Source organism: Cuculus canorus, chromosome 8, assembly GCF_017976375.1.
Source record: "Cuculus canorus isolate bCucCan1 chromosome 8, bCucCan1.pri, whole genome shotgun sequence".
NCBI lineage: Eukaryota > Metazoa > Chordata > Aves > Cuculiformes > Cuculidae > Cuculus > Cuculus canorus.
Genome location: NC_071408.1, coordinates 27,599,795 through 27,623,905, shown reverse-complemented (window position 1 = coordinate 27,623,905; position 24,111 = coordinate 27,599,795). Strand labels below are relative to the sequence as shown.

Sequence of the window (24,111 nt, the reverse complement as noted above, 5' to 3'; positions counted from 1 at the left end):
GAGAAGAGAAGAGAAGAGAAGAGAAGAGAAGAGAAGAGAAGAGAAGAGAAGAGAAGAGAAGAGAAGAGAAGAGAAGAGAAGAGAAGAGAAGAGAAGAGAAGAGAAAGAAGAGCACTCCAGAGACACCTTATAGCAGCCTTGTAGTACTTAAAGGGGCTACAGAGAAGCTGGGGAGGGGCTCTTTATCAAGGAGAGCAGGGATAGGATGAGGGGAAGTGATTTTAAGCTGAAAGAGATTAAATATTAGGAATAAATGTTTTACTGTGAGGGTGGTGAGGCACTGGCCCAGATTGCTCAGAGAAGTCATGGATACACCAATCCTGGAGGTGTTCAAGGCCAGGATGGATGAGGCCTTAAGCAACCTGATCCAGTGGGAGGTGTCCCTGCCCATGGCAAGGGAGTTGGAACTGGATGATCTTTCAGGTCCTTTTCAACTCAAATCATTCATGATTCTAAGTGTGTCAAAACTCTGATGTTATTTAAAATGTACCTAATCTATACTACCCTATAGAGTATTTACCTAAATCCTCAACTGGTTTGTCCTGTTTGTGTGGAGCACGCTGCAGGATGAGTATCTTGAAATGTGGGGTGGTGCAAATTGATTCCATGCCCTCCCCCCGCCTCCCAGATCAGCAGGACTCGTGTGGGGCAGCACGTCTGTATCTGCTGCCTCTGGGGCAGTTATTGCCAAAAAGCTGTTAGAAATTACCAACCTCGAAAATCACAACTTTGGTTAATCAAGGGGTACCTGCAAGATGTTGTTCGTGAGCAGAATACATGCACAGGAATGCTTGCTCACAACTGTGAGAGATTTTTACCTGGAATATCTAAATGCTAGTTTTTACATGAAGCGGGAATCTCAGCCCACATTTACCATCATGCCACGGCTGATCCACAGAAGAAGGCAATGCTTGCTGCCTACCTCCACACTCCTGTACACGATGTGCAAAAAAGCAGCGGTGGAGCAGATGCCTTGAAGGCAAAGGATGCTCTTTTTGTTGAGTATCATCAGTCTCCGTATGGCTGAGCTGCTGTTCAGAGCAGGGGGGGCAGAGCTATGATGGTCAGGTGAAGAATGCACATGAAGTTCCTTCACCCGGGTGCTTTTCTGAGTCGATGAACTTAAAATGCCTCAATGCTTTATTACAAAATATAAGTGTAAAAATAAAGAAGTCTCTTTTTTTTTGCTACTTTTACACCATTTCCAAAGATTTTACCATTCACGAGGCACACAAGCACTCTGTGTATGACCTGTCCCTAAAGTGTTGTAGAAAGGATTGGTGAACTTCAGCCCAGCGGAGAAACAAGCTATTATGGTCTGCACAGTGCACCCAGTTAAGGACTGGGGCCTCGTTTCTTACTATGCTCGTGGGTACTTTTATAGGGGTTGGTGCATTCAGCAATCCATGGAGAAACAGGCAAAACCAGCCTCTATCCTTTGGTGATGAGTCCTGCTGACACAAAAGTTGTTGGATGACATAAGCACATAATCCCTCTTGCACATAGGACATAGCCCAAGTGGTTGATGATGCTAATGGAGAGGACTCCTTTTTTCAGTGTATGTTGTAGGGCACAGTCATATTTTGAGGATGCCAGTGCAGAGTGAGATAAGAGCCAAAAAATGCTGCTCATTTTCTGCTTTTAAGAACAACCTGAAAGTATTTAGCATTTGAAGAATAAACAAAACAGTTCCCTCTTGGGTGGAATAAATCAGCCTCTCAGATCAGTCCCTGGTGTACTTCACAAGAAACAATGAGACAACTGTTCCATCTAACGCTGGCTCTTCCATTTCCTACAACTGGCAGTTTTTGCTTGGGACAATCCTAGGGCTGGCAGGGGACACGGCTGAAGCCGAGGTGGAGGGTTTGTGCAGAGCTGTGATGTGCATCCAGGAAGCATTAAAATAGCAATGTGCGCGCTGCAGTTGGAGAAACACTGCGAGTGCAAAGTCTTCAGTTTGTTCCATAGCTCTGCTGGGGACGTCCAAGGCGAATCTGGGGACGTTGTTGGCTTTGCCCATCCCTGGGCACCCCTGAGGGGCGGTGGGGTGCAGAGGGAAAGGCTGCGTGCCTGTGAGCATCCCGAAAGGCTGGAGGGGTACAGTGCTGCCTGGAGGGGACCCCGCTGCCTCGGGGGACCCCGCAGCGTCCAGCTGCACTTTGGGAGGGTGGAAAATATGACGGGTGGCAGGAGCTAAGAGCGGGTGGGAGACACCGCTGCGGAAGGGCTGGGGGAAAGCTGCATCCCTGGGAGGGGAGCAGCCCCCGATACCCCGTTGGGACAACTCCGAGGGCTGTGCCTGGCGGGTGGGAGCCCGGACTGGACTGCATTTCCCAGACTGCCCGAGTGCCCTAATGTATGCAGTGCTCAGCCTGGCTCCGTGTGTGTGTGTGTGTGTGTGTGTGTGCGTGCGTGTGCAGGCAGGAGTCCCTCGGAGAGTGGAGGCTCATTCACTGATGAGAGCCGGCACTGAGAGGCAGCACTGCTCCTTCCCTCGCACCCCCGGCGCCTCCCGCCCTGCTACATGCGAGCCGCGGCCGCGCAGCGGGGCCAGCACGCCCGGGACTGCCCTGCTCCCCGCACGCCGCCCGCAGCCCCACCGTGAGTACCGGCCACCGGGGCCGCCCGCCCACACGCAAACTTTGCAGGGCAAGTTTCTCCCCCCGCTACACCCCTCCCCAGCCACCTCCATCCCGACCCCCCAGCGCCCTTGCGCCCTTTCCCCCCTTTTCTTCCTTTCCCCCCTTTTCTTCCTTTCCCCCTTTTTCTTCCTTCTCCCCTTTTCTTCCTTTCCCCCTTTCTCTCCTTTCCTCTTTCCCCCTTTCTCTTTTCCCCTTCCCCCTTTCTCTCTTTACCCCTTTTCCCCTTTCCTTTTCCTCCTTCCTTCCTTCGCCCTTTCCCTTTTCTCCCCTCTCCCCTTTCCCTCTTTTGCCTCTTTCCCCCTTTTCACTTTCCCCTTCCCTCTTTCTCCTTTTCCCCTTTACCCCTTCCCTCTTTCCCTTTTTCTCCTCTTCCCCTTTCCTCTTTTCCCTTTTTTGCTTTCCCCCTTTCTCCTTTCCCTCTTTCTTTCTCCCTTTCCCCTTTCCCCCTTCCCCCTTTCTTTCTCCCTTTCCCCTTCCCCCTTTCACCTTTCCTCTTTCTCCCTTCCCCCTTTCCTCTTTCCCCCTTTCTTCTTTCCCCCTTTTCCCCTTTTTTCTTTCCCCCTTTCCCCTTTCTCCCTTCCCCACTTTCCCTTTCCCCTCCTTTTCTCCCACCCCAGCTCCGGGGAAGCCGGGGGAGCCTCGCCGGCCGCGGGGAGGGCTCGGTGGGTGGGGATGGGCATGGTAATGCCGAGGGGAAAGGCAGAGAAAAGGGAGCCCCCCCCGCACCCTCGGAGAGCCCCGAGCAGCCCGGATCCCCTCCCCTCCCCCCCCCGGTGGCTTTCCCTGGGGGCACCGGGAGCCCCGGCAGGGATCAGGTGCCGGGGAGCCCCGGGGCTGCCCGGATTCAGCCACCGCCACAGATCCCTCTCTCCGAAATACCTAATTTTTCTATATTTTTTAAAAGTTTTTTTTTTCCCCCTCCCTTATTTTTCTGGCGGGGCAGCCCGGGGAGTGATTTCCTCGCTTCCCTCCGTTCTCTCCGCCGTCGCTCCGGGCAGCGACAATTTCATTTCCCAGAGGCTGCAAAACAAAAAAAACTTTTTCAAAGGGAAGAAGTAAATCCACGCACCCAGGGTTGGTTTTTTTGGGTTTGTTTTTTTTTTCAGCCCCAAATACCCAAACTAAATATTTAATTTCACAATAAAAGTATGGGGGGGGGAAGGGGGGGAACCAAACCAATTCTACGAGGCTTTTTGTGTGCTCAAGAAACACAGCCAGTAATTTTATTTACTCCGATTTTTGCACTCGTGCAGCCCCAGTGTGAACTTTTAGTTTTAAGCCGTAATCGGAAATGCGCGATTCCCCGCTCGAAGACCGAATTGTTTTGGTAAAAGTACCCTCTTAGCTTCATTTTGGACGAGGCTCAAGTTTATCCCAGCATCCTCGCCCCTCCTCGGGTCCTTCATCCCTAAAAGGCTGCCGCCCTTTTCCCCCCGGCTGCTCCCAGGTAGGAACCAACCGCCTGGATCTCACACGAGGGGTTGTTCTGGTTTTATTATTGCAGATAAAACAAAGCTAGGGAGGCGGTTGAAATTGTCAGCGTTCTTCAACGAATGAGCTAAAATTACTCCACATGTGAAGGCGCAGCTTTGGCGAGCCAGAAGAGGGGGAAGGAATTATCCCCGTTTTCGCTTTAGGTCCTTTAGAAAACTTTCTGGATCCGAGAAATCGCAGGGTTTTCTTTCTTTGAACCCGACAACCCCAGCTCTAGCCCAGGGACGTCTGTAAATAGGTTGGAAACATGGAAAATAATTCTTCACCTTCAGTTCTAAATACATAAAAAACCATCTGGTTGACCACAATGAAATCATTAGGAACTGTCTACTTAAAGAGTTGTATTGAATGCTTGTCCTTCCACACAGGAAATGTGTATGGTAAGTGATTGTTGCAATAAATCCAAACAACTCTGGTCATCTTCGCGTTTGATCATCTTTGTGACTTGGAGTTGAAGGAGGAGGAAAGAAGCGAGGAGGGGGGGGGAGGAAAAGGCGACTTCACTGGAAGGAACGGGATCCCCCACGCCGGGAGTGAAAGATCCCCGAGGAGGCAGGAGCGGAGCAGCTCTGGCTGCAGGGATCGCGGCTCCCCGGCGCCTTTCCCGCATCCCCAGCCCCGCAAACACCTGTTTAATTCACCGGCAGGGATCCGGGAGCGCCGGGGCGTCCTTCGGGCTGCAGCCCGGGGCTCCCGGTTTGATGTTAATCGCCTTTATCGAACACCTCTCCCGCCGTCACACCGGTGCCCGGCGGAGCGGCGCTGCCCCCCCCGGGCCACCCCGTACCGATTCCCCCAAGCTGGGAGCGGGGCTGGGGGGGCTCTGGCCAGCCAAAAAAAAAAATAACCCCGGTAGGTTGTGGGTTTATTTTTTCCCTCCTTTCCCTTTTTTTTTTTTCCCCTTTTCCCACCCCCCCAGCGCTTCCTCCCTCCCGCCGGAGCCGCCGCGGGGAGCACCATCCCTGCCCGAGGGCTTTTCCCTGCCTTTTTATCTTAAAAAAAAAAAATCATAATAATTGGGGATTGTGTGGGGGTTTTTTTGTTGTTTTTTGGGGTTTTTTTTTTCTTTAAAAGAAGAAGTTTGCAGCGCAACAAAAGCGCCGGAGCCGCCCGGGGTCGGGACCGATCGCTCCGGACCGATCGCTCCGGCTCCTGCGCTCCCCGTTCTCCTCTTTTATTTTTCCTCTTTTCTCTCTTTTCCTTTTAAACCGCTTTTCGCAGCAGCTGCCCGGGAGCGCGGCTGCAGTTGGCATATTTCAGGCACTGGGAAAAAAAAAAAAAAAATTAACTGTTTTTCCTTTGTATCTTAATCCAGTGATGGGAGCTCGCCTTTGTTGGCTTTCGAGCTTGCATTTGTTTTATTTATTATAAGGAAATCCAGTTTGGTTCAAATATATAATCCATTTGAGCACTTAAATCCCCAAACAGCTGGCATTATTTTGTTTTATAATCTTTGGCTTTTCTGCGCAGAGCGTATTTCTAAATTCCTACTTGACATTTATGGGGGGAAAAAACTTTTTAATGTAAATGAATATTGTGATTTTTTTTTCCTCCTGCTTCTTTCTTAATTTACATGCATCATCAATTTTCCTGGATTTCCTATCGTTTTAATCTTTTTTTTTTTTTCCCTCCAATAACTTGTTAATTATTTTTTTTTCCCCCCCTCAAGAAAACTTTGTTTCTGGAGGGAGAAAAATGTTAATTTGCCGCATTATTTTAATCTCTGGCATTTGGAAATGGTTGAGAGACCACAAAAATGCAACCTGTTGTAGAAACCAGAGTGCTGTGTTTTATTTCTTTTAATCGATACCAGAGAGGTGATTTAGTAGTAGGAACTCTGAGTAACATTTTAGTAAGAGCTTTGCAGCTCGGGTGGCTGCGTATGGGGTGTGCGTGTTCTTGCCTACATGCTTGTTTCTTTGCAGGATGATCAGCAAGTGGGGTTTACGCTTATAACCAGTGCTCACTGCTGTTTTCTGCACTTGCTGAGGGGTTTGTGATCCTTGCTAAATCCATCTCTGCCATGGCTTCTCCCACTTTGATCAGACTTTCCCTTTAACTAATTCATGCTACCACCTCGGTGAGCAGAGGAACCCAAACGGAGGCAGAGATAACTGATTACAACTTGTTCCTTGGTGAGAGAGATTTTTTTTTTTATGGTTCAGGGCGAAAGGCTGTTGATTCAATTTGTCTTGGTTGTGGCACGTTTCGCCTTGTTATGAGTAACATCCAGGATGACACAGGTGATTTGTATCCACCTTAAACAGAGCGGCTCTAAAACCCACTAACGGTGCATACAGGTAGCCATGAAAAAAGAATAAAATTAGACTTTATTTTCAGTCTGTCCATCTAACCTTCGTCCTTGGTAGACGGTTTACGTGGCTTCATAGATTGATCTCCACCCCCCCCCTCTCTACTCCTTGTTTAGTTAATTCAACAAAGACTTTTTGCAATCTGTTTGGAGTTTGTCTGATGCCGTGGAAAAGTAGCTGCTGATTTATTTGGTTGCTTTTCGATTTCTGTCTCTAGCCTGTCTTTTCTCCTCCTTTCAGCGGGGATGTCAGCTGTTATTACTTCCTATTGATCCCTTTGCAAAGTGAGAAGTGAACTAAAATTAATGTCAATTCCACTGCTCAGATCAATAGCTGGAGTTATTTTAATCTGGATTTGCGAGAGGTGCTAAATTAAAAAAAATCAGCATAGAAGCAGAAAAGTAGCAGTTCCTCACTCCGCCTGTGCCCACAGCCTTCCCGGCACCCAAATATTCCCTCCAGCTGACTACCCCGCAATCCATATTTTTTTTAATTTAGGAGGTCAGGTAGTTTTCTTATTTTGGGGTTCTGTATTTAAACCTGTGACATTTTGACATTGGGAGTGTATTAACGATAGATTTTCATAATGACTGGCCCGCCGCAGTCTAATCTGTCCATGTTGCTGGGGGTGGGGAGGTGCTGGGCGAGAAGGGAGCAAGAGAGAACGAAAAAGGAACTGGGAGCTGAAAAAAAATTGAATTTGGCTGGCCGAGATATTGTAATGTGTTGATTTATTCCCAGCGTAATGAAGTTTGCAAACGAATAAACGGCCGTAGTGATTCACAGTATCCTACAGGAGTGTCAAGTGTTGCAGCCAGATTACTAATTTATGAAATACGTTTAACGTAATGGAGTGATGGCACAAGTAAAAATAGAAAAGGAGGCAGAGGTGGCTGCTTTTCTTTTTTTTTCCCTGGAAATCCCTGCTTTCCCGAGATTGCTCGGTTTCACTTCCGTGTTAATGATTGTTTATTTCTGAGAACGGTGGCTTATTGGCACACATATCTGCAGGTATATAATTGTGGGTGCGCGTATATATATTTACACAGTTGCAGAAGCCCCCACCAACTCCAAATTTGCCAGGGGCTGCAGTTTCCTGACCTCCAGTTTTTGTTCAGCCTCGCATGAAGCAGCGGAGCGAGTGGACCCAGGACTGCAGCACTGACCAGGATGCCCTTGGCATCCCTCGCTTTCCTTCTCCCCATCGCTCCCTGTGACGAGGACTCGCCCAGAAAGTTATTTAAAATTTGGAAGAGAGCAAATCCGTTAATGCGAGATACATAATCTGGTAATTTAGCAATGATGTCTGTAAGGATGGGTGCCAAATGAGGATGCGGAGAGATGATGTCCACTCATCTTCGCAATTAATAACAGTCCGTGGAGCGGCTGGGTACAGGATGGGAGAGAGGAAATGTTATCACTGAACTGCATTAAAGCCACAGAGTGGATTTCATACACTTTGTTAACCCAGGCTCCCTCATTCATGGAGTACAAAAGGCACTCCATTAGGGAGACACTCTTTCACTAAGTTTTATTTGAGATGTTTGACCCTCTGGATTTAAGAGGCACAATTTGTAGCAGCTTTTTATTATTATATGATTTTTCTGGCCCTTTGAGCTCCAGCGGTCGGTATATTGTTTCAAAGTTATAGTCCTTGTATTTTAAGCTGGGTTGTGGGGCCTGAATGGCAGGCAGCGGAAGCTTAAAAGAAAAGACACGAGATTGATTGGGGGAGAAAATAACAACACAAAAAGCCGGAGCGAACCAGGGGAGAGACAGAAAGGAGCATTTTCCCTTCTTTCATGCTGGAAGGGGGTTGTGGCTGGCTGGGTGGCTGCAGCCAACCTGGGAGGCTCAGCAAGATGCGAGGCAGAAATTTTGTTAACATTTTCCTCTAAATGTTAATGGCACATCCAGGGCAGTTTACAAATCTACTTAAGAGTGAGTGCATTAGGAACTAAAATTACTGATCCATTCTCTCTTGTCCCCAACCCGAAAGGCAGACACTTGCAGCGATCAGATGGCAGAGGCACCCATTATGATTTTAAATATTGTCAGAGATACCAGGCATTTTACTGGGGAAGTCTCTTCTCTGGCTAACAGGGACTGTGTATGCCTGCGCGGGTGTTTGTGTGTTTGTAATACACCCCATACACAGTCACATTCCTACATTCTAGCGGTGCGTATGTGTGTGTGTATATGATGGTATCAAGTGCAGCGTGAGCAAGTGCTTACCCATATATACCATGAGAGTGAGAGAAAATACAAGTCTATCGCGTCTGTCTTAGGCGTCGTGTACAGTATAATCGTGTACTCTGACTCACTTGAAAACTACACGCAATAGATATTTTTATGTTGGTTCCACACGCTCGCTCCTCCACGCAAATTAGTAGTGTGTCTATGAGAGGGCATTCTCAAATTTATTGCAATTATACATACATGCTTCTTTTGCCATATAAAATTCCAATTATAATTTGGAGCTACTATCTTAATTTCAGACCGAACCTTGTATATTAGTGGGTTATTAAATCTGCGTGTTATTATGTTTGGCTTGCCTTTCATTCATCTGTGCTCGATGATACCCTCTAACCTGGAGGGCCAGAGCTGATTCCACTAGTGTGTGAAGTTGTCTATTGATTTTCTTCAATGAGAACAGTGGCGCGTCTCCGGCCGGTGGGTTGTAATACATGTGGCCACTCTGCTGCTGGAGCATCCCAGGGAGATGAGCGCAGAAACCTAACCAGTTATGTTTTCTTTTCTTTTCTGTTTTCTTGCAGTGTTCGGAGGGTGATGATGCTCCAGTAATTTTCCCCGCTCCATTCCCAAGCATCGCTTTGCTTTCCTTCCAGGGAAGATCGTTCCACTTGTGATCCTGCTGAGGAAGGAGACTCCGATGGACTTACACCGGGCAGCGTTCAAGATGGAGAACTCACCCTATCTCCCCAACCCGCTGGCCTCCCCAGCACTGATGGTTCTCGCCTCCACTGCTGAAGCCAGCCGTGATGCTTCCATTCCCTGCCAGCAGCCGAGGCCTTTTGGGGTCCCCGTGTCAGCAGATAAGGACGTGCATATTCCCTTTACCAATGGCTCATATACTTTCGCCTCCATGTATCACCGGCAAGGTGGGGTGCCTGGAGCGTTTGCAAACCGTGACTTTCCTCCGTCCTTGCTTCACCTCCACCCCCAGTTTGCACCCCCCAACCTGGACTGCACCCCGATCAGCATGTTGAACCACAGCGGCGTTGGGGCTTTCCGCCCATTTGCATCTACTGAAGACAGGGAGAGCTACCAGTCAGCCTTTACGCCGGCCAAGCGCCTGAAAAACTGCCATGACACTGACTCACCCCATCTGCGCTTCTCAGACGCTGATGGGAAGGAGTACGAGTTTGGCACGCAGCTCCCCTCCAGCTCCCCTGGCTCCCTCAAAGTTGATGATACGGGGAAGAAGATCTTTGCCGTTTCTGGCCTCATTTCTGACCGGGAGACGTCATCCAGTCCCGAAGACCGAAGTGACAGATGTAAGTACCTCCGTTGACTTGTTTGTTGGTTCTTCTTCACTTGTGCCTCACTGAGTTACTCAACAGGTGATTGTCCCACAGCGTTGTGGTTCTTGCTGATGGCAGAGGGAAATCAGCCTTTCCTGTCTGCCAAGCTCAACCACACAATATTGCCTTGTCTGTTCTAAATGGGCAATGACAGGTTTTAAGGTGAGGTTCTCTTGTAGGAAACCTGTCTTCCAGCACACAGCTGTTGACCATGCAGAAAGCTGTTCGTGCCCCATTGTGAAGCTATAGGTAGTGGTACGTATATGCGTGGAAGCAGGGATTATACGTGTGCAAACAGGGATCCAGCTGGAGTGTACAGCCGAAAACTTTCCAATAGCTTGCAGAAAACACATACTCCCTGCTTCTTCGGCTATTTCTTCCTGACCTTTTCTTCATGCACATCATCGTTCTTATAGCAATTGCATCACCTTCAGGATTTGTGCCTTGGGTTAGGGCAAAACTACCTTTTCCTCTGGTAAACTTAAGAATATTTTTGGCCACTGAACGCTCTCTTTGAGAAATAAACCCGAATCCATTCTTACAATTCAATAAGCTGCTTCCTGATATATGCTGTGCACTTTCTCTGAATGTCTGCCCTCTTTGGTGCCTGTAGGAAGGCGATCGGCCTTTTCACAGGTTGATGGGAGAACTGAAGGAAACTGGTCCACATGCTCATGACTGTCACTCCCAGCTCCGCCACCACCTTGTCCCTTGCAGTGTTGCCTACTCAGAGGGGCAGAGCTGTCCTCTGGGAAGGACAGGCTTCCAGCTTTGCTGAGCTGAGAGGTGACCAACGATGGGGAGTGGTCGGGGGGCTGCAGTGTGGTGCCCTGAAGAAGTGTGCTAACTTAGGATTCGAGTTTTCCTGTAAACCCAGATGCATAGATCAAGGAGCGAACAGTTCGCTTTTCCCATGGGCTCCTTTGTTCTGTTGAATTTTCTTCCTAGAAAAAGATTTTATTATTGTTGTTGTTGTTATTATTACTATATTTTTTGCAAGGAAAACCTGCTGCCCTGCTCTTTCCTCTCCCTTTCAGATGTGATTTTTTTTTTCTGCCCTTTATGATGCCGAGGAGAGTAATAGAGACATTGTGGCTCTCTCTCCCCTGTCGGTGCTGCTTCCTCAGGCTGTCTCCTTGAATTAGGCACTGTGCTAACTTACCGGCGCTAAAAGGCATCTGCCTAAACCCAGCGTACCTTTTCAATAAAAGTCATCATAAAATCAACCTGCCTTGTAAATCCATCGCTCTTTGGTTTTGAAATATGCTGCAAGTGTGTCTTTTATGTCAGCGTTTGCAAGGGTAAGACGATTGCCACTGAAGGTAGAAGCCGTGTATTCCTCGCACTATGAATGCGACCTCTTATCTGTCTTCCCCCTCTCCTTTTGATCCACTCCCGACCACGCTACTTTTTGTGCCGTAAGCTCCTTTCATTGTTTAGCATCTCCTCTCCCTCCTTTTGGGTCTGTAGGAGAAGCAGCTGTGGGTGGGAGCAAGTATAGATGTGTATGTGTTTAAGCTGGTAATAGAATTATCCTGGGGGGAGGCAGGTGAGATGACAAAGCTTAGAGTCATCTTTGTCGATGCTCTTTCTCTTATCGATACGACCTGGTTGTGGAAACGAAGCTTGCTCGAAAGAATACTCCGGGAGACAGCGGTGGAGGAGCAGGTCCGCTAGGTAAATGAATTTAGAGCGCGTCAGCTGCCATGGATCTTGCTAGCAAAATCCTGTCAGATACCCCATTCAAAGAAGTAAATCTGTTAAATGAATTAGACCACATGGAGTGCAGCTGCGGACAGACAGACGCATCCGCATCCACCGCTGTGCCTTGCCTTTGCCAACAGCGAGTGCCCAGTATGGATTCTCTCCTTCCTGGGAGCAGACGGGGTTTTGCACAGGCGCGTGCGAGGCGGGTACGGTGACCCCCAGCACTGCGCCATAAGACTTTGCTGGGGAAAGAAGAAGAATAAAAACTTTTCAGGCAGCTTGGAAAACTTGGACAGAGTGGAAGGTGTTTTGTTTTGTTGTTTTTCTTATGCCTGTTGTTACATCTCTATAAGATGCTTTGCTGCACGGTAAAGCGGAGCACGTGCAGCATCCCTGATACTTCACCAACATTAAAATTCTTCTGTAACTACCAGGACAGCACACGCTAAATATGTCTGTTGGCTCTGTATCATATTCCCATCACATATAGATCCTGCACCATGGAAACTTCGCTCCATGGTGTTCGAGTTTATTTGGCGTGTGCGTACGCATGTATATGGGTGTGTTTGCTGAAGGCCGAGAGAGCGAGCGGCAGAGCTTTTTAGAGGACCTTAATGATCTTTGGTGTTGACCATTAGAAAAGAAAAACTTCTGCAGTGAGGAATTCAAGAGATCACAGTTTGCAGATATAATCTTGCTTCTGTTTTGCATTGACATTTGTGTACATATATTTGGAGTTTCTATATAAATGCACACTTTGGGAGGGGTGGTTGTCTCTTATTATCGGCCCCCGAGAAGTTTTATGGATTTCTTCTGTAATTGTTACATAAAACCTTTGATAAAAACTGCCTACTCTTGCTTCTGATGGAGAACGTGTTGCAGGTAGGTGGCTGTAGATTCGAGGCAAAAGCGTAGTATGGGTTTTTTACAACAGTGGACAACAACTGGTAAAATTTTCTTAGATTGGCAACACACCTCTACATGGTGAATGAGTCCTTTTCTGATTTTCAGAGCTCAATTCTTTAGCTGTATTCTTCAGATTCCTGGAAGGGTTCGTGTGACATGGGAGGAGAATGACTGTGATTGTACTGCTTATCCTTCTGTACCACTTCACAAGAACCTTTCTTGAATAGCTCATTAAAATATTTGTTTTACCTCACAGCTTAAATGGTGATTTTCTAAGAAACCTGCTTTTCTTTTTCTTTATTTTTTTTAAAGGATATCAAAGCACTGAATTTTAATTTTCCTGAAAAATAGATTTATTCGTGAGCTACTTTGCAGCAAAATGTGAATCTAAAGAAGTCAGGCATTTTCATCTCGAGGAGTGCTTGGAAGTTGCTCTATTTAGTCATCTGTATCATGGGAGCAAAATCTCATCCTATTTTCACCAGTGGAGGAAATTCACATTGTTCAGTGAAACTGGTTGGGATATGTGCTGATGTAACCCAGATTAGCACCTGGCCTGTAAGATACTGCTTGTGCAGCAGAAATTGCTCAGTGTTTTGGGTGAGCCTTTCCCTACTTTTAAAACACGGTGTTGCTCGCTAGTGGTACCCAAACCCATGCATCCCATGAAGCGGATGCACCTCCTTCGGAGCGCACCTGGGTGGAATCGTGCTCCTTGTTAGTTAGCAAATTGGGCTGAGTTGTCTATATTTGGCCAAGTCGTCTGTCGCTGTAAAATGTGGGTACTCAGGACATCCGGAGCGATGGAGCGTACAGGGACCATGTACAAAAGCAGAACTTTTCCAGGGAGAAGCAGACACGACATGTACTGGATGGGCCTGTTCTCTTAGGTGCTTACTGAGAAAAATAATGCCATTTGTTAGAGTTTAAGACTTCTTGTAAAGCATGTGTTAAAGACACTGGGAGACATGTTTTATGGGTTTCCTTTAATAAGGCTACAATAGTTGAGATTCCTAGAAGGAGTGGAAATAAACGGCATGTTCCTCTCTGCTAAAGAGATCTATAGCCCTGTTCTAAAATCTGGAAAAAAATGAAGGTTCCTGGTTTTATTCTTTGCTTCTAATAAAATCTGTCCCAGTGGCCTTCTGTACCTAGTCACCATGGCACCGCTTTCCCACAAAGTGACAGGCAGAGGTTGATGCTAAAGCCGAGATCTCTTGCAAGGAGCTGGACCTTGTCAGAGTGGACACCTCTGCCATCCCTGTGAGGCTGCCCATGCCTCCAGCCTCCCTGGTCCCGCCAGGGAGATGGTTTCCCACTGCTGTCTGCTGCTTTGGTCTTGGTCATGTATTGTCTGTGACTTCTTGTAGAGCACAGCCTGGTGTTTGAAGGTGTCTCTCTACATCTTGGCCACTGGTTCACTTTTCATCCTCTGGCCACAGCCTGTCTCTCCTAAGCCTCAGTTTCCCTTCTACTGCTGGTGGTTCTGACCCAGCTCCTGGTGCACTCTGGGGATAAACAATTGAGCTGGTGAGCAGACTGGGATCCTCACCCATCTCTTGAGACTGGTGAGTAAAGCGAGGGTTGTTCTATTAACATTATTTTTATCATTTCTTTTGATAATCATATTTAACCTTGGTTATATGGACACAGCCACTTTGTCCTGCAAACTGGTTCCTTCCCTGCAAGGAAGGTTGTGCATCGTGTTAGCGAGCTCTTTGTTCCACTTTAGGGTTTTAAAGAGCATCACTTGCATGGAGTTAGTCTTCCTTTTGAAACAACTGCTTTGTTATTGATCAAATGTAAATCGCACTTCAGGTGATGAACGTCAGGGCTATGATGACCACAGCTTGAATTCTTGAATAACGCAGTGCTTTGGAAATCAGGCTGAGGGCTGTCTCTACAGTCATCCAGATCCGTGTGTTGGGCTTTGTGCTTGTGGGCTGGGAAAAATGTAGAGAGCTCTGTGTGTGTGTGTGTGTGTACGTATGGCGTAGAAGAAGTTTTTTTGCTAATGTTTGGTGGCAGAGCAATGGGTTGGAGGGGGAATGCACATGTGTACACATCCACACGTGCACACATCCATTGCTTGCATTCATGACTCTTCCTGCTGGGATGCACCACCTCCAAGGCCGATAAAATTTGGGGTTTAACATGAAGTGATGCTTTGTTGCTAATAATAATCAGCCGTGACCATGGGAAATTGCAAGCTTAACATTGCTTGTGAAATAATGAAATAAATCAAGCGGAACATTTGCTTTCCGTCTTGCAGTGCCCTGCCTGATGTAGGAGGAGTGAAGTAGCAACAGTGGATTTTCTGAAGGGGTGGGCAGGCAGATGGGCAGTAGCAGAGATGAGCACCACGCATCCCTCTCTGCCTCGCTACCAAAAATGCTCCAACCTCATGGAGAGCGGAGCACTGCATAGAGGTCTTGGAGTATGCAGCAATTGCCTCTTCTTTCTGCTTTTCTGGCAACAACCTTACCACTCCCTCTGCAAACTGTTGCCGAGACTCCTTTCCATGCTGCTCGGCTTAATTGTCTTGTTGGGATAAAGAAATGTTTGAACAGTTAAAGTGGGGAAGGGCTGGATGGGAGCAGCCCCTGCCGGCTGCGGGGCCATCTGGCCTGCCTTGGATCCGCCGGTCTCCAGTTTATATTTCTCTTTCTGTTATTTGGGGCTATCTGGCGCACTCAGAATACCTAATCACCATGGTGAGAGGAGGGATGGGGCTGCCTTCCCCACCACCCCCTCTGGCCTCCCCTTCCCATCAATTGTCATGCAGAGCCCAGGCGGGCGGCTGTTCTGCAGCCCTCATTTGCTCTCCTCGCCCTGCTCTCGGCAGAAGGATGGCTTTTAATTGATCGTTTCAGGGGGAGGGCTGGGGCTGTTTTCTCCTCCAAAATGTTTCCCCATGCAGCCGCTGCCATCCGGCCAGTTATCATGTCGCCTCAGCCATGCCAGCGGTACCTTGTGCCCTTTCTCTTGCTTTTTGGACTCCCTGGGAGTTGGTGTCAGGGCTCGTAATCACCCACCAACACCTAAATGTTGTATTTATCCATCTCCTGCTGGAGAGGTGGGCATGGGAGCAGTAAATATTTATTACTCCTCTTTTGCCCCTGCTGTCTGGATGCTGGCAAGGGCGTATTTCTTGTAGAATTGCAGGGCAAACTCCCATCTCGCTCGGTATTTCTCATTGAAACCGTGGCCCCCAAACCACTGGCCAAACCCTGCTTTTTGAGAAGGATTTAATCACATTAAATCTTCAGCCCCATTGATCAGATTCAACTGCTGTCACAAAATTGTGGCAGGAGAAGTGAAGGCAGACTCGGTGGCTGCCGTGTGGGATCGGGGACTGGGAATCCTGACCTTGGACATGTCTCGGAGTCGCAGTTTCCCGTTCCCTAATGGGGGAATACAGATACCTCCCTCCCGGCGGCGTCTGCCGCTTTGATATCTTCTGACAGAAGACACTAGGCAAGGGCAAAGTATTAGTATTATTAATATAGTACAGTTAGTAGAATATTATGAACTATTATAAATCATTACTGCTAAACTACAGTTATTAAAGGAAATGACCAAAGTGCACTTTGCGAGCCAGGATCTCTGACAGTTAAAACATTGTTTTATTATTTTACTTGCTAACTTGCAAAATTCAAGTGTTCGCAACAGTTTCCTGGTTGATCCGTGGCGATTGCGTAAGGAATTGGGAGAAGCAGGGGGGAATGGGCATGCATTTCGGGAGGGAGAGAATAAGCCTAAGTGCCTCTGTGATTGAGTTTTTTTCCTCTCTCTTTGATAATTTGACGGTCTCAAAGGAAAGAGGCATACTCAGGTATGGGCCTAATCCTGCTCTGTAGCAGTGCAAGTGTTCAGGGCAACAAGGTCTCAGTTTCTGGAATTCTCCTATGGAAAAAATACAAAGTGTTTGTGAATTGTTGCTGGTTGTTATTTGTTTGACATCATTTAGACAAGTCCCATTAAATGTTAGCAGCAGATTCATTTTTCCCTCTTTGTTTGCCTTCCAAGGAGTAGAAAAAGGGCATAATTATATTTTACATGAGACTGTAAGATTCCCTCTCATCTCCTCTTCTGGCTAATATCTGCGGCTATAAAATAAATTCCATTTGTGCATACATAGTGTTAGACTGAGGTAAATAACTGTCATCTAAAATCTGCCTAACCTTAATCTGCATCAGGAGCACTATCGAGCGCTGTACCCATTTGTGTAATATTAAGCTTTATTTTTATTATGGATTTCTAATGCAAATTCATAGTAGGGGCAAAGTTGTTTTCTTTTAATACAATATTCCAAGGAAAGCAGCCGTTGAAAGCAAATTGTGACAATTTTTATCCTGTGGTTCATGTCACTGGTGCTCTTCCATCATGTCAGTTTGCTTGATGGCCTATGAATTTTTCACCTCTCTTCTTCAGGATGGAATGGTAGATTTGGGGACTTTTGAGGACATTTTTCAGCCACGCAAAGCAATTTAAATTCTTCGGGAATAATGGATTTCTATTTGGGAAATTTAATGTGGGATCGGATTCCTATAAAGCACGCTTTGAAAAAGGGCATGTGTGGGTTTTTTTGTAGATCCACGCATGTAATCTGTATGTGTGTCATGCAACCTCGCTGTTTGCCTGCTTGGCTCTGCGATCCCTGTGTATATAAACTCGCAGGTTACAGGTATTTGGGGCAAATTCTTGGTCCTGTATTCAGTTTTCTTTATGCCGGGTTATTTTCCTGTTGCTGCTACGGTATTTGTTGGCCAAATTGGCAGCCCTTCTTGGGACCCAGACCTCAAGTCGATGAAGGCTCTGACTTAAGATGTACTGTGGGTTTTGGTACTGTCTGCGTCTTTCATCTTTGCCATGTCTTTCTAAAACACGGATGATGGTTGTGGTAAGCCTTACATTCTCCTTTAGCCATCACTTTTTCCTCTCCTTCAACCATTTGCTGGCAACCGGAGTTGTGGCAGTACCCTAAGCAACAGAAAAAGGAGAAAAGCAATATTGGGAAGGAGTGAGGCAAAGAGAGATTTATAGTCTTAAACATGGATTACATAGAGTGAGAGTCCTGGTGACGGTGAAACTGCTCTTTGAGTTCAGGTGTGGGACACTTCCATAGCACTTTTCCTCACTTGGGACATTTTTCCTAATCAGTATTGTTATAAAAACTTGGGTTTTTTTTTTGTAACTTGAGGCTAAAATCTGCTTTCTCACTGAATTACAGAGCAAAAATGTGTTTTGTACTTTTTCTTGTGAACACCAGCCTGTCCTGCAGTGGGAAAAGGAAGGCACAAAGTGTCTCTGCATATCCCTAAAAGGAAGAGCTGGAAAATGTGTCCTTGCTTTCTCCCAGCAGCACCAATTCTTAGTAACTGGGTCTCATCAGAACAAGAAAGCCCAGTTTTTAATTTGGAAAGACGCAAGAGCTTTTATACACGAGCTGGTTCAGTCCTGCAGCCTCACCTGCGCTTTGCACATTCGGGATGCCACAGCCCGGAGCAGGATGAGGGTGGCAGGACCCGTCCAGCTGCAGATACTTGGCTCGCTGGCACGGTTGATTTCCCGAGCACAGGCTTATTTCTTGGAAGGAAGGTGGAGCACTTTGCAGTTCTTGTGTGAAAAACAAAACAGCGCTGGAGCGTCAGGCTGCAGGCGAGCACCGTGCCACTGGGGTAAAGGCTCACCGCATGCAATAGGTTTTGTAAAGAGAGCAAAGAGTAAAACTCAAGGGTCTGGCCTGACAGACCCACTTCTTTCTCTTAGGATTTTGGGTATTTTAGTTCAAATTAAGATATTTTTAATTAAAAATAAGTCAGACTTCTCACCTGATTTTCACATTGTTTTCCTGCATTTCAAGAAACAACTTGCAATGTCATTTAGTGTGTGGAATTGTCTGTCCAGACAATATAAAGAGGCATAAGATAATAATCCCTCATGGCAGAAAGACTGCTTTGGCTGTTGTACCAGGCTGGGAAAAGACCTGGTACCAGATTACAGCTCTGTTTTCTCCTCCAGTCTTGCTTTCAATATTGAAGACTTCTTCAGGAGTTTTCTGACCCAGTCCTCTTTGGGGGAAAACTCTACACAAAGCCGTCCAAGCCCCTGTACTGTGCTGGAGACGATGAGAGGGTGTTTGTGATTGAGCAAGGAGGAGGGCTCACAGGAACGAATGGCATCCTGGGTGCAGCACCTCAGGCTGGGTGAGCGAAAGCCTTATCAGGTTGGCCTGACTGTGCCATAGCAGAGCCACCCCGCACCCAGACCAACCTTTGGCCCATGCAGGCTAGAGGGAACCTCGCCTCCTCGTTGCTGTTTGCAGTGTGGATGATCCTGGGAGGTCCTGACAGCTGTGAATGGGTGAAAAGTGCTATCTTGGGTGCTGGGTATCAGCACATGTCAGGGGGATCCATGCAAAACACTGCAACACCGTCGAGGGGCTGCAGAAGTCCACTTCCCTCTCTTGTTTAGTCTCCTCCTTGCAAACCAGTTTCAGTTCTCATTACCAGTACTGTAGGTTGGAGGTGAGCCTCCAGCAAAGTCCTTAGCCAAGGTGACAGCTTTTCCCTCTCCAAGAAGGCAGTTTGACCACTGCCTTTTTTTTTTCTACTGGGGAGATGAAGGAGCAATCAGTGACCTGGATAACCCTGCGCTAAGCGCAAGCAGAGGAACTTAATGGTCACAATCAAAAAGTTGCCACCCTGAGTGGATTCATACATCAGGAGGTGCGCCTCAGAGAGGAGAAGGGGAGAATGAGCTACTAAACTCTTATATCCTTGCTTCTTTACCCTTGGTTTTGCACTTTGCTCAGTGCACAGTCCTGCTGGCGTTGTTCCTGTGGTGTCTGCCCGTGGTGCCTCAGTGCCACTGCCTGTGCTGCTCCTTCCTTCTGCCTACATGGGTTCATGCACAAAAATGGTGTTCTCGAAGAGTTCTTGTGGCTACAGAAGAATCATGGTGGTGGGCAGCCTGCCTTTGCGCAAGATTTGGGGCTAATATGTTCAGGGAAGCTGTGTGGAAGGCGCCTGGAGACTCTGCACACCAGAAATTAAATGTCAGCAAGAGGTCTTTGAGAAAGTGTGAAGTAGAAAAGTGCTACAAGTTATTTCTGTCTTAATTTGGCCAATGTGTTGTGTCCAATCCCGTGTTGGATCCAGGACTGAAAAAAGTATGATGATGTTTGGATCAGGACTGGAATATACTGGAAAAAATAAGCTGTGAAAGTCTGCAGATCTGTGTCTTCATTAGCCAGCAGTAATGTTCCCACCATCTCATTATTTTCCCTCTTAAAGTGAAAACAACAGGTTAACAGTGGAAACGGGAAGATTGTGTTAGGGCAAGACAGCTGGGGAGAGAGGATTTGGATTGGCTTCACTTGCATGTAACTCGGATGCTGTGGGTGTTGCAGCCTGGGGAAGATGCGGATGGTGGGGTTTGGGTCAGGCCCCAGGTTTTATGGCACACGTCGAGGAAGAAGGGACCTTTAAACCAAAAGAAAATAATGCTTCACCTTTGGTCATCTCTTCAGGAACACTGCAAGGGCCCAAGTCTGCACTCAAGCACGTGCATCTCCCACCCACGTGCCCACCCCCATGAGAAGGCACGCCCTGGCCAAGGCTGGGGAAGGTTACCGTGTCAATGAGAAACATCTGGGGCTGTGTTCTCCCAGATGTTGCCAGTCGTGTCTGGGTTGTTAGCTGCACCTGGGCAAAGAAGAAAAGGAAATCCCCGGGTGGCGTGATGGATTTTGCAGACCCTGCGAGAAGAAGGCAGTTAGACACCACTTGCTGATAGTCCCTCTGCTATGTACTCAGGTGGTTCGCTGACGTTGGGGTGATGCAGGACCCATGGTTTTTGCAGCTAAGGAAATGTGTCACAAACTTGTCACATACCGATTATTTCACTTTTGTTGCACATTTCTAGCTTAACTGGTGTGAGGGTATTGAAGATGAAGGGCTCATTTATTGGCAGAGCTGAGCATGCCTTCTCCTCAGAGCCACGCGGAGCAGGAAGAGGGAAGGGCTGTCTGGGCAAAGCCCTGAGCATAGGTTGTGCTTGTGCTGTGGACTCTATTGACCTTGGACAAGCAGAGTCATTTCTCATCAGCCATCTGTAAAGCAGGGGTGATGTTATTCCTGTAGCACAGCCGTATGCTGGGGGTGGTTGTGTTCCCGTTCTGGAGGTTCTTGGATCCTAGGGCAGTGGTACCTGGTGGTTACACCAGGATTGAGAAGGATGCATGAGGGGAGGAATGAAGGCTTGTTTAATAAACATTATCATTGGGATTTATGCTGAAGAATGAGATGCCAGATTTTTTTTGTGTGTGTGTGTGTGAAACTTGGATGGACAGCTGAAAGCAGCAGCTAGGAATGTAGAGAAAGAAACGGAGGAAAAAATTTGGAGTAAGGTAGATAAAAGTGAGAGATAAAAGAAATAATGCAGGGAAGGATGAGTAATCGACATTCTTGGAGTCGAAGCACAGGCTCTGGCTTCCTTCCTGAGCAGTAAAATAAAATTAAAAAAAAAAAAAAAGTCTTTAGAACAACAAAACTCTGGACGCGCTGATTTCCTTCCTGACAGGCCCAGCCTCGTGGTGTTTCGATGAGTCCTCATTGGCAACCAGGGCTGATCTAAAGGCCAAAGGCAGAAAGATTGGGAGGTGGGGGGGAGGGAAAGGGAGAGGGATTTAACTGTTTGAGCTCTGCTGGAAAGCCAGAGGTCCTCAGTTTTGTGTGGGTTCCTTTTGCCATCACCGGAGCATGAACAGAGTCAGTCAGAGTGGCTCAGAGGTCTGAGAGGTGAGCCGTGCATCCACCCAGATGCTTGGTCGTAGCCAGAGTTAATGTTAAAAACCAAAAATAATTATTTTTAATCCTTGTAAATAAAATTCCTTGGACTCGGCATGGTAAGGCATGAAGTAACAGCACGGATGAGCAATGTAGGAGTAGACTGGCATCTCTCAGCAGGAAGCCCTGACGCGCAGCTGGTGCTGTCTCAGGGATGCTCATTTTACTCGGAGCACCCAGTTCATAGCATTATGCTGCTCCTTAGCATGCTTCCTGGCTGGGAAGGAGCTGCTGGATGTGCGAGAGCCCTTTGTGCCCCAGAAGGTTCTGGGCAGCTTGCAAGGAGCCAGGAAGATGGGAGGGGAGGCTGTATGTGTGCTAGACAGGTTGAATGGCTTGGGCAAAGCTTGTTTTGCAGCTAACTCTCTGAGGCTCGCCGCTCTCTGCAGGGTTCCCCTCTCTGAAAGGTCGAAGCTACTTCTTAATTCTCAGCAGCTGACAAAATATTTATTTTCAGGTACTTAAAATATTATAATTTGAAGTGGAGTCCAGGGCCCTGGCTGGAGCTGAGCTTTTGTACTAACAGCTTCAGTGAAATGCCTTTTTCCTCCTACAACTTTGCCAGCAAATGCTTGGAAAATAATTGTGGGACAGGCATCCCTTTAGTAAGCAGATCAAGAAGATTTGAGACTTGCCAGAGACTTTCAAAGGACAGGCCAAAGGTTCAAGTTGTTGCCAGTTCTATTTGTCTTAGCCTTTATACTTACTTTTGTGTCATTAATTTCATCAAATGTCTGTGGGTAAAAGGCACCCAGCAGGCTGCTGCTTTTGCTGAGCTCTCTCGGTGTACTTGGACGCCTCTTGGGAAATAAGCCCACCTTTGTGTCTAGGGAGAGAGATTAAATCCACCACAGCTGTAGCAGAAAGAGGCTTGCCCACCCCATGGTTGTGATACCTGACATGGAGATGTGGTTGCCCTGGGGGAGCAGGAGCTACTGGTGTCCTTTCTGCAGCCTTTTTAAAGCAGGTTTTGCAGAGTTAAGTATGTATGAATGATGCTCACTCAGTGGTACCGTACCTACAGGACCTATAGAGACCTACAGAAAAAAGGTGCCTTGCTTGCATTTTGTGGAATTGGCTGAAATGAGAGTTCAGCAAGAAGAAGAGTTGAGCAGAGGCCAGGCAGATGGGAGCCCAGCACCCCAGGTCCCGTTTCTGGCCCTGCTGTTGGGTCCTTAGGATAATTATGTATTTTTAGGGATACTGGCAGGGCATTCTGTTGATTTTGGTAGGCAAGGCATCACTGTTGAGCTCTTTGCCAGGGCTGCCCTTGCAAAAGTAGCAACTCTCTTGGCACTGTCCTTTCCTAGGGGCTGTGCTGCTAAAAAAACAGGGATAAGGCTGTTTTCTCAGCAGGATCCCTGTAGGCAGAGCTTCCCTGCCTTTTTCTTGTGCCGCATACCTCTTTTCTTGGTGCTTCCATCCCCGCCTGCATCCTCACAGCTGCTTTCCTACCCTTTCTGCCCCACTGCAGCCAGCCAAGCACGTTAATTTTTCGGCAGAAGTGTTGTCATAATTAGGCAGCTCGTCGGAGGGTTTAGCAGTACTTAACCAGATGTGAAAAGGCTCATCCCGTGGTCCCAGCTCTCTCCCTGGGCTCCAGCCAGCTGCCTTTTCCCGCCTGCTCAGGTTGCCTAGAAAGGGTTGTAGGAGATCTCCCTGCTGCCCTGGCTCCTCTTGCCTCTCTTCTTATGCTAAACACTCATTTGTAAAGGAGAAGGAGGGAGGGTGGAAATCCTTGAGCTGTTTGAGAGAAGAGCAGCTAAGAATTAAAAGCAGACACCTGCAGGCTTAGACTTGAGACCTCCACCATTAACTCTTCCCAGGGCTTGTGGACCATCTTTTGGTGGGCTGCGTAGAGGGATGCAAGGGCTGGAGTGGATGGTGATGTTATCCAGGGCTCCTGATGGCTCCTCGGTATATATAACCTCCATCCGGTTTATATATCTGCATATATTTTCATATGTAGATACAGATACATTTTATTATATACACAATATATCTAAAATAAAAGGGGTTTTAATAGATATATAGAATCTCCGTCTTCCCTGCCTTAGTTTCCCTCCGTCTGAGGATAATGCTGTTTCCCTGTCCACTGTGCTCTATAAGCATTTATACACAAGGCAGTATTATTATCACTAACATGGTTGTAGTAAACTGTATTGTCTGCCTAATGCATATTAATGGGAAAAACTGTTAGAGGAAAGATATTGGCCTGGATGGCCCTTGGACTGAGTCATTCTGACGATTCCTACCTTTTTAAATTTATAAATACACAGCGGCACCGTATATTATGCTTAAAAAAAAAATCTATATACAACCTATAGGTTTATGGTTATAGAGAGAAAAGATGTATTAAATCAGCAAGACCAAGGGAGCAGACAAGATGTAAAAATGCTACTGTATTATGCTAGAACTTATTGAAAATCCCAACACATCTTTTTGTGTGTGTGTGTGTGTAAATGGTAAATTCTTTTCTACGTTCTGAATTTGTTTCTTAATGTGTGTCACGTACCAGAATAGGAGCATGGACACAGTTGCAAATACGGTATGTGTTTTATTGTGAGTATTATACTGCATAGCATAGCAAGGGTGTTGAATATTGCAGTCAGTTATATACAGCTGTAAATGGGAGCTACCTGCTGTTCTGTGT

General features: G+C 47.1%; 1 protein-coding gene across 4 annotated transcripts in view; it reads left to right on the top strand.

Annotated features, from left to right (window-relative positions):
- The first annotated feature begins 2,463 nt into the window (after positions 1 to 2,463).
- Positions 2,464 to 24,111, top strand: part of RNF220 (ring finger protein 220) — a 235,895-nt gene continuing 214,247 nt past the window's right edge. For 2 of the 4 annotated variants that reach the window (XM_009558933.2, XM_009558932.2), the window contains exon 1: positions 9,307 to 9,966. In XM_009558933.2, the coding sequence (XP_009557228.1) occupies positions 9,342 to 9,966 (625 nt within the window). In that variant the 5' untranslated portion in view covers positions 9,307 to 9,341. Of the gene's footprint in view, positions 2,602 to 9,225; positions 9,967 to 24,111 lie in introns of those variants that run through there. The other 2 variants (XM_054072950.1, XM_054072948.1) reach the window with 2 other exon arrangements.